The sequence below is a fragment of the Micromys minutus genome, assembly GCF_963924665.1.
Source record: "Micromys minutus genome assembly, chromosome: X".
Lineage (NCBI taxonomy): Eukaryota > Metazoa > Chordata > Mammalia > Rodentia > Muridae > Micromys > Micromys minutus.
Genome location: NC_137970.1, coordinates 89553695 through 89566854, shown reverse-complemented (window position 1 = coordinate 89566854; position 13160 = coordinate 89553695). Strand labels below are relative to the sequence as shown.

Genomic DNA, 13160 nt, shown 5'->3' with positions numbered 1-13160 from the left:
TAAGTAAGTCCAGTGAAAATTATTGCTTCACCAAGTCAGCCTTGGTTGGTGTTTGGCACTTCGTACTTTTTACCAGTTAGCCAGAAAGCACATCACACTTCTTCATACCCTTCCAAGACAGACTATATTGATATACATCTTTAGTTATTGTACTGATTCTTGAAAGTGTGTCTGCTGTAGATTTTCTAAAGTCTTTAAATGCCATTCTATGAATATGCTTCATCCTTCCTGTTGTATAACTAGTGAGGAAGTTATGACAGTGCACCTTCAAATTAATGGTATAGTAAGGATTCAGAAGAGATCTCTGAGAAAGTGGGTGTGTGGGGGTATGTATTGATGGTTATACACATCAAATTTAACCAAGAATGAGGAAACGGTTTTTTCTGCTTGCATACTGATGAGGAAATTGGACCTCAAACATATGAAGATGCCTGAGAAAAGTTTTAAGAGCCTACTTAGAAAAACTGGCCTTTATATTCCTTGATACTCAAAATTTTTGAGTATATTTTCTGTTTTGATGTATTTGGCACAGTGGTTGTTATTCAAAAGTTTAATGCATTTAATATAGAAACATGAGTATTTTAATTTATTATTGACTTTTAGCAAAGTTGCTTGATCAAAAAAAATACCACTTTCAAGGCTAAATAGATAGCCTATAAACTATAAATATGTGAGATCTCTCTCTCTCTCTCTCTCTCTCTCTCTCTCTCTCTCTCTCTCTATCTCTCTCTCTCTCTCTCTCTCTCACACACACACACACACAGAGAGAGAGAGACAGAGACAGAGAGAGACAGAGAGAGACAGAGAGAGAGACAGAGACAGAGAGACAGAGACAGAGAGAATATTCTGTCTCACCTTTCCATTTATGGAGGTTTAAAAAACCTGGTCCTTCTGCACGTACCTTCCATGTGCTTGCTTGGATTATGAGCATGTGCTATCATGCCTGATTTATGTGGTACTGGAGATAGAACCCAGGGCTTTATGCATACTAAGCAAACATTCTACCCACTAAACTAAATCTTCTGAACCTTAATAAACTCAAATTTTATAATGTACAGTCACAGGGAGAGAAAAATGCATATATCCCCTCTGTTACTCTTTCCTCCAGTAATATCCATGCAATACAGAATTGGCTATGGGAACAACAGTAGATTATCCAGGAATGTGAATGTATCTGGAACCAAAGACACAGTATTTGTGATTCTGTTTTCCCCACATCTGGTGTTTAACATTAAAAGTGTCAGTAAAGAATGAAGAATGTAATTTTGAGATTAATTTTGAGAAATCTCAAGTTAGAAATTGTGCTGCTTTTTAACAGGCCCAGTTTGCTTCTCAGACATTATGCCCTGCTTATCTGTAGATTATTGACTTACTCCTGCTCGTTTATATGTTTTCCTAACTTTATTTTCAAGGAGGTCACTGTGGGTTAGAGTAAAACTTTCTTTCACAAGGCTGTAAAGAACCTCGAGAAGTTTTTAGCGCTCTTTTCTCATCTCTAATATACTTTAGATGAAGAAACTGACATCTTCATAAATAAATTAAAATTTTCAATTACACCTTCATGACAGAGTCAGAATTCCCCCCTTTGGCTCTCATCCCATTTTTTCTTGGGTTTTTCTCAATTGGGGTTCTCATTAAAGCCACTGACAGACCTTGGTATCCTCTGCCAACTAGAGTGTTCTCTGTGTATAAATCTGAATATAAAACTGTTCTTTCTTAGGAGTCTCTTTGGTATAAAGGGGCTTCAGTTGAAATGTTGGTTCTAACTAATGATTTGTTTGCGAAGTAAATGCCTGAACATAAATCTATCAGCCCTCGTAGGTTGAGAAAAAACTGGTTCTCAAAGGATCCAGAGTTTCTCTGAATGCATGTTTGAGTCTTATTTGGCAAACTAGTGCTAACTGCTAGCCTTATCCAGCTGGAGGGGGTTTCATCGATGATTTTCTTTGTAAATAATCTCCTATCACACAAACTTCTAGAGCATTTTTTGTGACAGTTTCAGGATGGTGCCACTGTTGTGTGATCTGGATGGGTCAATGAGTTTATGAACATGGCAAGCATTTTCCATTGATGACTGTTATGGAGCTTATTGTTAAATTTTAAATCTATATAAAAATCCCCCCCACACCATTGAAAATAGTCTGCTGTGTGCACATAAGTGTGCAGGTCCCTGTGGCCCTCACAGAGGGCACTGGATCTTGCAGAGCTGGAGTTTTGGGAATTTGGTGGTTTTTGAGCCACCTGGTATGGATGCTGACAACTGAAGCCAGGTTCTTTGGAAGATCCCCAGCCCTTGATTTTTAAACAAAAGACTGACTTGAGAATAGAATTATAGCGATTAAAAAAAAATCAGAGTGCAGTTTGCAGAACTAATTAAAAGGAGAGAAGCCTTGAGGCTCAGGGTTTAGCAGACTAATACAAATTAAGATCTAATAAAGAAAAGGGAGAGGAGGACAGATGAACTTGATTGGCAATCAAAAATTTCAGACCTGGGATGGATGAAGGACTGAGAAATTAGAGAAGAGTAAAGGTTTGGGCTTGTGTGTTCCTTGGTATGAGAAGTGTTTTGCTTCTACTGCCAGAGAATGCAAGAGTCTGAGAGGGAAAATTAAATCATTTAGCTAATGTAAGTAGTTAAAATTTGGGCATGTTGCAAGAATCTGGGCATGTATATTAGCAATAGCTGCTTGGTTTGTCAGAGGCCCTGGGATCATTTTCACAGCAAGGCAAAAGACAATTTGTGCCAGTTGTGTATTCTGTGTGATTTACTTAGTAAGCAGCTGAATAGATGGTCCTGGGTATGGAGAGATGGATTAGTGGTTAAGGTCACTTGCTGCTCTCATACAAGACCCAAGTTCAGTTCCCAGAACTTCCCATGGTAGCTCACAACTGCTTATAACTACAGTTTCAGGGGATCTGGTGCCCTCTTCTGGCCACTGCATATTTGTGGCACACTTTCCACACATTCAGGCAAAACACTCATACCTAAAAAAAACCTTTTAAAATAATAAATATAAATATAAAATTAGATTATTTCTTATCATAATAGAATAGTCAAAATATATGTTTAAGCAAATGTATTTTAGAAGTAATCAACACACAGGTGGTAGCTTAAATTAACATGATGCATGCAATGGACCGTACAAGGAGTGTACAAAAAGTGAGAAGGCATTTAAGACAGGGGAAAGGGAGACCTGAAGCAGTGCTTTGTCAACACCAGAAGAACTGGGGTGAATGGGATAAGAAGCGGAAAATGATAAGATTGCTTGGAGAATAATCATCTGTGTCAAGCTCCAGAGAGGCTATGTAAAAATAGACTGAACATCCTTGTTAGCTTTCATTTAGCTTTGAGGGCAGCTTGTTGACTGTGGTTGATAAAAGCAGTGCATGTAGTGCATTGTTTTATACTGATGAGTATACCAGTCATTTTCCTGAAGCTTGCACTCCTCTAAAAGCTACCAGTCAGATACTCAGTTGACACTTGTTGCCTTCATGTTTTAATGCGCTTTTCTTTTTTACTTCCCTAAGAAATCTAACTTATATCTCCCTATGCCTTGCCCATGTTCATTATTTGCGGGCTACACCAATCTGCTAGAATCTGTATATATGTGTGTGTGTGTATATGTGTGTGTGTGTGTGTGTGTGTGTGTGTGTGTGTGTGTGTGTGTAAGGGAAAGGCTGTATTAAAATAATTAAGAGTGTCTAATTTTGTTTTTATTTGGGCATTATGGATTTTAGCATCAGTAATTATGCTAGTTAAGTTTTTATTTTATAACTTTTTTCCTCTTCTGTTTCTTCTTTCATGGTGTGTTGAAATTTCACTTTTATTTTAGGTTACTTGCAACTGGTTTAGAACGAAGAGACACACACATACAAATTACATACACATGGACACAGATACCACACACACACACACACACACAGAGAGAGAGAGAGAGAGAGAGAGAGAGAGAGAGAGAGAGAGAGAGAGAGAGAGGGGAGGGAGGGAGGGAGGGAGGGAGAACGAGAGAGAGATTGTGGGGGAGAGAGTGAGATAGAGAGAGAAAGAGACAGAGAGACAGAGAATACAGAGAGAATATACTGTCTCATATTTGCATTTTATGGAGGTTTTAAAAAACCTGGTCCTTCTGCACATTTCTTCTCTCTCTCTCTCTCTCTCTCTCTCTCTCTCTCTCTCTCTCTCTCTCTCTCTCTCTCTCTCTGTGTGTGTGTGTGTGTGTGTGTGTGAGTGGTGGTGTGCATGAACACATATTCACCTACCCATATCACCATCACCATCCCATTGTTTTATATGTTTCTCTGCAGATTCCTGGCTAACTTGGGGGAACAGCATGCACGTACTTTATTACTTTTGTGTGTTTTGCTTTCCATGTCTGCCTTTTTCTTTCCTCTTGGATTGGTGGTCCCTGGAATTGTGAGCCACATTTAGTATGGCTATAGTTCACTTAAAGTATGGAGAGCTTACTGCATGTCATAGAGAGTATAACATAGGCAGCTGCTGTCTATTCAGAGGAACAAGGCTAGACACCTGGTCTTAAGGAGTTTATGACTGGAAGCAAGGAAGTATCCATAAGATAAAGGGGGATGGGATGAGTACTATAAGAGAGCTATAATGTATAAAGTAGAAATTCAGAAAGAGTAATGACTTCTGCCTGAAATATAGAGGAGTTTGGGGCTGATCCTCTGTATGTATGGAATGTAAATCACTACCTTGATGTGGATAGAATGTGTAAAAGCATGTCAGAAACAGAAAGAATATAGTGAGCAAAGGTGTTAGACTAAGAAAAGTGGTATGTTGTAGGGATAAGTTAAAAAAATGCAGTGAGGCTTGTCCTAGCCTAATCAGGACAGCAGAGGCCCAAGGCAGGAAGCTGGACTGGGTCAGTAATGTAGTCAATGGTTCTTTCAACAATTTGTCCCAAGCTCTACTTGATCTGTGACTCCTTTTTTATGTGACTCATTTGTCTGCCTGCCTTCCTGCCTGCCTGTCTGTCCATTCATCTGTCTCTCCATCCTCTCCTCTCTATTTTCAAACTGCACATGGCTGCCAGGAGTTTTTGAGTTTCCTTGTAGCAAGACTGGAATTACTCTTTTACTTGTCTTAGAAGAATCAGTACAGTTACACACACACACACACACACACACACACACACACACACACAGAGAGAGAGAGAGAGAGAGAGAGAGTCCTAACTTTCCTAGAATTCATTCTGTAGGCCAATCTGGTGATAAACTCAGAGATCTAACTGCGTTTGCCTCCCAAGTGCTAGGATTAAGTGCATGTCCCACCACTACCCAGCAGACATGTGTATCTTGTGGGAAGAAGGAATACAGTCTTCAGAGACTGAGAAGGGTGTTGGCTGTACCAAAATTTCTGATAGGAGTATTGGTACATACTTTAAAAATGAATTTTAAAATTGACATGTCATGAAATGAATTTTATTGTTTTCTGCATTTTTTGAAAAAAAAGATTTTATACAATATATTAACCACGGAGTGATCTTTTGTAATATTATTTTAAAATGTGAGCGTTCTTTGGTAATTTCAGACACAGATACAGTCAGTGTGTTTAGAGCATAGTCCTTCCCCAGCGGTCCTTGCTCTACTTGCTCCTCTCTTTAACTTTTCCTGGACTCTCTCAAGTTAGCCTCCCAAGTTCTTGTCATCTTCTCTTGTTTAATAAACCAGAGACCACATAGTACTTACTAAAATACAGGGAAAAAAATCCAGTGAGTGTATGACAAAGCTGCAATTTAACGTTATGTCTGCATATTTGAGAATCTTTCCCACGTAATCTACCGTAGGAAGTGTTATGAGTTTTTTTAATATTTAATTAATTAACCAATTAAGTAATTGGTGTGTGTGTGTGTGTGTGTGTGTGTGTGTGTGTGTGTGTGTGCACAATGAGCCTCCACGGATGAATTCTGGGAACTGAATTAGTGAAAAGAACATTATGCTCTGGTAACCCCTGAACAGTCCCTCCTGCCCTCATAAGCTTATGAATAAAACCCTCTCAGAGGATCTTATAGGCAAAGATCTACAGAAGCTGCCCAGCTTGTTTTCTTGTCTGTATACTTGACACTATAGTAAATGTGTGGTAACCATTTTCTCCACATCTGGAGCAGAATGAGAGAGTTGTAGTTGTCTAATGTTAGCCACTAAGCACCTGGATTTTTTCAGGGGGTCATTAAAGTGATGAATCAATACTTAAAAATAGCTGGTTTCTACATTTGGGAAAGAGACATTTTTGTCTGTATATTCTAAACATTAATGCAGCCTAAATTGAGGATTGAGGGAATAGGGGAAAGCTGACCTTTCCTTTTCAGGCTAAGCAAACAGACTGAAGAAAGCAAAGACTGTCTAAACTTTATGGAGAAGTATTTTAAACTTTTCATGTTTATATACTTGAAACTTGGTATTTCCAAGACCATATTTTTAATGTATAAAAACGGTGTACTTTAGAAATTTCTTTTGAGACCAATATTTATAGCATGAAGCGTTTTTTAGTTACAAAAAGACAATTTGCATTAAAATCAACCTAAATAGCCTTGGCCAGTAAAATGAGTAATTTGCTTGTGTATTTCAGACTTAATTTGAAAATACTGAAACCGCAACCATATGATTTGTAGTATAAATCATATAATTACTGATTTTGTGGTAAAGAATATTCATGAAAGCCATTACAAAGTATTTTATTGTGCCTTTAAATTTTTATAGACTTTATTTATTTATTTAGGGCACAGGAGAGGGTGAGAGTGTGTGCACACCACATTGAACACACTGAACATATGGAGGTCAGAGGACAGCTGGAGAGAGTCAATTCTCACCACTACGTGGGGCTTAGAGATTGAACTCAAGTTGTCAGGCTTGGCAGCAAACACCCTTACCTGCTAAGCCATCTCACTTGCCCAGACTGCGCATTCTGTAATGAGTTTGTCCAGGGCTATGTCAAGAAAGCAGCTAGGGAAGAAATATTAGTGGAGCTAAAAAAGGTAACAGCCTCACCAAGGCCTGATCTCCCACACCGAGGACACAGGTGACTTTCAGGTAGTTTTTTATGTGTAATAAAATGGTTTCTCTGTCTCATGAGTTAACCTTATTTGATTTAAATTAAAATTTGGTATTTTATTAAGAATTCCCACACAGTAAATAGAAATTGGGTATTTTTATGGGAGAAAAGGGAATAGGAACTCCATAGGAAGAAAAACAGAGTCAACTAACCTGAACCCTGGGCTCTCAGAGACTGAACTATCAATGAAAGAGCACACACAGACTGGACCTAGGCCCCACACACATATGTAGCACATGTGCAGCTTGGTCTTCATGTGGGTCTCACACAACTGGAAAAAGGGTGGGGTAGCTATTCCAAAAGCTAGTGCCTGACTGTACATGGGACATGTTTTCCTTCTAGCTGGGCTGTCTTGTCTGGCCTCAGTGGGAAAGAATGCACCTAACCTTGCAGAAACTTAATGTGGCAGGGTAAAGGGATATCCAGGAGGGGGTGGCTACCTGCTCAGATGAAAAGGAGAGGAGGGATTGGGGGAGGATTGTGGAAGGAGGTGACTGATGGAGGCATTGAGCATGATCTAAAGTGAATAAAAAATGAAAAATAATAGATATAAAATCAAATATGTATCATACTGAAAAAAAAATCCTAATAGTATTTCTAAAATACAGGAACTGGGAATGGCAAATGAGCTTGATGATCCAGAATTCAGAATGCAGTCTTTTTGAAGGTCAGAAAGGAAGATACAAAATCATATTTTGCTGTATCGTTACAGGCTGTATTTCCAGAAGGATTAACTAATTATATGAGTTCTCTGGACTCATCCGAAATAAATGAAAAACTGTGTAGCACTCTGTATTTAACATGTCTCTGTGGGCTTCTCATGCTCAAGTTTGTAGACCTCTGATACATGGAATATTTCCTTTTATTTATATTTTTTCTTGTAACATTTGTATAGCAGGCCTCAGTGGAAACAAATTACTGATTTCCAGGAGTAAAAGGGAGGAAGAGATTATGGGATATGCATACTCTTTTTCATTTTTCAGTTACTTAATTAGAGTAATCAGGAAGGGGTGAGATTTTGGTGATTAGCAGAATTGCGTTCGTTTCAAATTGAGACATGGTAGGCAATCAAAAGTTTCAAAGAATAGATTTGCAAGACGTTGAGTCAGCTATGCCTGGCATTTGACACTCATTGGATGTTTGTAAAAAGAAAATTCGCCCCTTTAATACTAGAAAAATAACCCCAAATAACCACTTGAACATAATAGAGGATTTTCTTTTTTTATTTATTTTTATTTATTTACATTTGAAGGATCACATCTAATAATGCCACTTCCTATAACCAAGCATTCAAACACATAAGGCTACGGGGCCCCACCTATTTAAACCACCACAGTGATGAAGATGAAAGGGGAGCGTAAAAGTAAGTGCATGCATCTAAAAGGGGGCCAAAAGCTAATGTGATCGCACAGCAGAAAAAGGTGCTTGCTGCCAAGTTGGTTGTGTTGAATTCAATCATGGGCACTATAAGGTAGGGGAGCAGTTACTCCCACAATTTGACCCCTGCCTGATTTCTTCCTGTGTTCCATGGTATGTGCCTCCTTTGCAGCCAAATTAAAAAAAAAATCCAAAAATAAGATCCCCCAAAACAAATAAACAATAGACATACAAGTGAAACATGTCATTTAATGAGAAACCCACTCCTTGAAATTATCACTAATAAGGGTGTGGTCCCCATGAGTCAAACATTAAACAAACCGAAACAGCTCCCAGCCCTGCCACGTGTGGGTTAAAATTTTCCAACATAATGCTTTCAGAGGCAGATACATCCAAATGGCAATAAGGACGACGAATAAGTTTTCATGCTTAGCTTCAGGATTTTATAGTTTATGTCTATTTCATTAGTGAAACAGGGATTGTGTCGCTCAGCTTATTTATCTAGATCTGTGGTAGCAATCTTGTACATTTGGGTTTTCTGATGCTTTATCATATCTCCTTTAAAAAATGTACCATAGACCCTAAGCAAAATATAAACTATACAACATCTCAAAATTCTCTCACCATTTGAAACTTTTTAAAGAAAGGATAAATCCAAAGTCATTTCATTTTGAGATACTTTAATTTTTTTTTATTGCATTTAAGGTACTTGATTACTTGCAACAATGTGATTACAAGCAGAAAATATGACATGAAGAAAGTACATGCTATATGGTCTTTTGATTTGTTTTCTATTTATTAAAATCAATTTTAAACAGAGAATAATATTCTTTCTTCTTTCCTGTTTCTAAAAAAAAGAAAAGGACAAACAAACCTGATGAGGGCTGACTTAATGTTTAACATTTCAAGATGTTTTATCGAAATTCTTCTCTATGTGGTTGACTGTCTATATACACTTGTTAGTTAATGATTTCATAGGAAATTATCAATAATATTATCAGTGCTATTTAGTTATTCACCATTGGGTTTCTGATATATTTAGTTGTAAAATGACTCAATAATTTTCACAAGATCATGATCAGTAGATACATGTATTTATATCTTAAGACTTTTATAACCTTTAAAGACAGCACCATTTTGAAAACTCTTGGTAATTATCTTTGTAGTGAATTTTGACTTCTTTTTTTTCTTGATAGGTCTGCTCAGCCCTGCGAAGTGATGGACATTATGCACAGAGGAGAACTGGTTGCTGCAATACTCCGCAACCGGTATTTATAAAAACAATTTACTTTACAAGTTATATAATCTCTCTCCTATTTTATATACTTAATACAGAAGGTACTTAATAAATACTATTCTGCACCTAGGTAAAGTAGAAATTATCAAATAAATACAAGAATAGCTGTTTAATTAGATAATTAGTAAACCTGTATTCTGAGCTAATGAAAAAACAGAGAATACAGCTATAAAACACAATGGATATAAAATACAAAGAGTTGGCAAATAGTCACTGGAGATTATGATTTAAAATCTTAATTCTAAAAGCATTATCTGTGAGTAAATACAATCATGGCTTAATAGTAAAAATCCCAATAAGATTTTCAAACAGTACTTCCTGTGATTATGTATATATTTCTGTCACTAAAGATCTAGTTATATGCTTTCCAAGGAATTAATGTGAACCATTTAGAGCTCCCTAAGGCAGATTAAGAATTTAAATGAATAGTTTAAAGAAACTAGCCTTGTTTATGCAGGTGTGAAAGAATCTCTCTCCTAGTTGTTTGATTGCACAGTTTGGGTGAAACCCAGGAATAGCATATTCCACATAGTTCTCTATGGTCTGCTTATTATTCATGGTAGGAGTCTAGTCTTGAGAAATGTTAACTATTCTAAACATCAATTTCATCATCTGGAATGTGGGGCCATAATACCAATGTTGCAAAATGATTATGGAGATGAAATACAGGTAATATAGTATGTGTATGCTTGTAATGTGGATGAGGATAGAGAGCTAGTAGGTTTCAAAAATAGTAAGTGCTGTGTAAGTGCTATGTTATTGAACTTTAGTTATTAAATTATTTTAATTACTAAAATGTAACACTTTCAAATGCTACACATTACTCTCATTAATAATAGAAGCATATACATCAACTGTCCTCTAAGACTGTAAAGTACAGGCTTTTGAAGTAAGACCTGATGATTTTTTAAAATTTCCTCAGGGTCTATTGTTATGTCTTCCTCTTCATTTCTGATTTTGTTAATTTGAGTTCTCTCTCTCTCTCTCTCTCTCTCTCTCTCTCTCTCTCTCTCTCTCTCTCTCTCTCTCTCTCTCTCTCTCTCTCGTTCTCTCTCTCGTTCTCTCTCTCTCGTTCTCTCTCTCTCTCTCTCTCTCTCTCTCTCTCTCTCTCTCTCTCTCTCTCTCTCTCTCTCTCTCTCTCTCTCTCTCTCTCTCTCGGTTTATAGTTAGTTTGGGTAATGGCTTGATTTTCTCAAAGAACCAGCTCTTAGTTTTGTTGATCCTTTGTTTTGTTCTCTTTGTTTGTAATTGATTGATTTTGGCTGACTTGGATTATTTTCTGTAGTCTACTTCCCTTGTATGTATTGCTTCTTTTTATTTTCTAAAGCTTTCAGGTGTACTTTTAAATTGTTAGTACGAGAACTCTGCAATTTCTTTTTGAAGGGACTGCTTTCTCTCAGTACTTTCATTTTGTCCTGTAAGTTTGGGCATGTTATGATTCCATTTTCACATAATTCTAGAAAGTCTTTGATTTTTTTCTTTGTTTCTTTTTTAACATAGTGGTCGTAGATTAGGGAGTTGTTTAGTTTTCATGAGTTTGTAAGCCTCATATTGTTGCTGTTGTTTTAGAAGTCCAGGTTTAACCCATGGCGGTCTGATAAGATGCAAAGGGTTAGTTTAATCTTCTTGTGTCTGTTGAGGCTTGCATTGTGACTGAGTATATGATCAATTTTGGAGAAGGGTCTACGAGGTGCTGAAAAGAAAGTATATTTGTTTGGGTTTTGGTGAAATGTTTTGTTAATTTGAATACTGTCTCTCTGTTTTTAGTTAGTTTGGGTAAGGGGCTTATCTATCCTGTTGATTTTCTCAAAGAACCAGCTCTTAGTTTTGTTGATCCTTTGTGTTCTTCTCTTTGTTTGTAGTTGATGTATGTATATGTTTATATTAAAAGCACTTTACTAACTTTGCAGAAAAGCCAGATTTTGTTTCCAGTATTTGAATGGTAGCTCACAAACATATGTAACTCCAGTTCCAAGGGGTCTGAGTCATTGTTCAAGCCTACAAGGACACTAGGCATTCATGTGGTACCCATACATGCATGAAGGCAAAATCTACATAAAATAAATAAAAACTAATTAGTAATTTTGCAAAAAGCTTCTATAGGACAAAGAAAGCAGCCAACAAAAATGAAAAGATTGACAGAAAGTATTAGAAAAAGGATGTTTGAGAAAGAATGTAGACATTATTATAAGCAATTATAAGGAAGCTTATATATTATATTGGTAGGGATATGTATTATGAATATGTAGATATTCATAAGCCGTTGTGGAAAAGAGTATGTAGGTTTTTCAAAAAGCAATACAAACTACTTCTGTGTGAATCAGACATTGTGTTTAGCATATGTGAAAAGAAAATGAAATGTGTAACTTTTGAGGTATCTTTACACCTATGTTCATTATATCATCATTCACAATAGCCAAAAGATAGCAAACTTCCTTTAATATAATAATGAACTGTTATCTTTAATGTAATGAGTTGTTCTATATGAAATCACAGCCATCAATAGCCTCTTCATTTTTAAAGGGGCATAGCCATTTTCCATAATATGGATGAATCTGGAGACATTTCCCTAAGTGAAACAACACAATTGCCAGTCCTATTGTGGGATCTGAGGAAAAATAAACAAACGTCAGAGATGTAGGATGGAAATGATGGACAGGGAGTAGGAAGAAATGGGGAGAAATGAGTCATACAACACATTTATCCTGAGGTAATTTTCAGAGTTTTGGAGGTGTGAAGTAGAGCTTTAGCATAATAGTTGATGCTGCAGTATTTGATAAAAATTTGCCAGGTATGTAGATCTTTGGAGTTTTCACCAAAGGCAACAAATATGGATGGTGATGAATTGTCTTAGTTAAGATTTTATTGCTGTTAAGAGAAACCATGAGCAACATAACTCTTATAAAATAAAACATTTAATTGGGGCTGGTTTATAGCTCCAGAAATTTAATCCATTATCATTATGGTGGGAAACATGGCAGCATGCAGGCAGACATGGTGCTGGAGAAAGAGCTGAGAGTTCTACATTGTGATTCACAGGCAGCCATGAGGAGACTGTCTTCTACAGGCAGCCAGAAGCAGAATGTATATCACACTGGGTATAGCTTGAGCATAGGAGACTTCAAAGCCTACCACACAAGGGCACATCTACTCCAACAAGGCCACAGCTCCTAATAGTGCCACTCCCTATAGACAAGCATTCAAACACATGAGTCTGTGGGGGCCATACCTAGTTAAAACCACCACAGAGATATTAATTTATTTGGGTATTAGTCACTGTTTCACTGTGACTGTGACTACAAGTACTAAAACACAATGATACATACCTTAAATGTATATCATTAATGATATAAATAGAAGATGGGAAGATATATTCATATACCTATAATCGTTACACAAGATTTTAAAATAATTGAT

The 13160-nt window shown here is 36.9% G+C and overlaps 1 protein-coding gene across 2 annotated transcripts in view; it reads left to right on the top strand.

The window, feature by feature from the left end:
* KLHL13 (kelch like family member 13) overlaps positions 1-13160 on the top strand; it is a 108396-nt gene that overhangs the window by 26629 nt on the left and 68607 nt on the right. For both annotated transcript variants that reach the window (XM_080909921.1, XM_080909922.1), the window contains exon 3: positions 9643-9714. In XM_080909921.1, the coding sequence (XP_080766047.1) occupies positions 9665-9714 (50 nt within the window). In that variant the 5' untranslated portion in view covers positions 9643-9664. The remainder of the gene's footprint in view (positions 1-9642; positions 9715-13160) is intronic.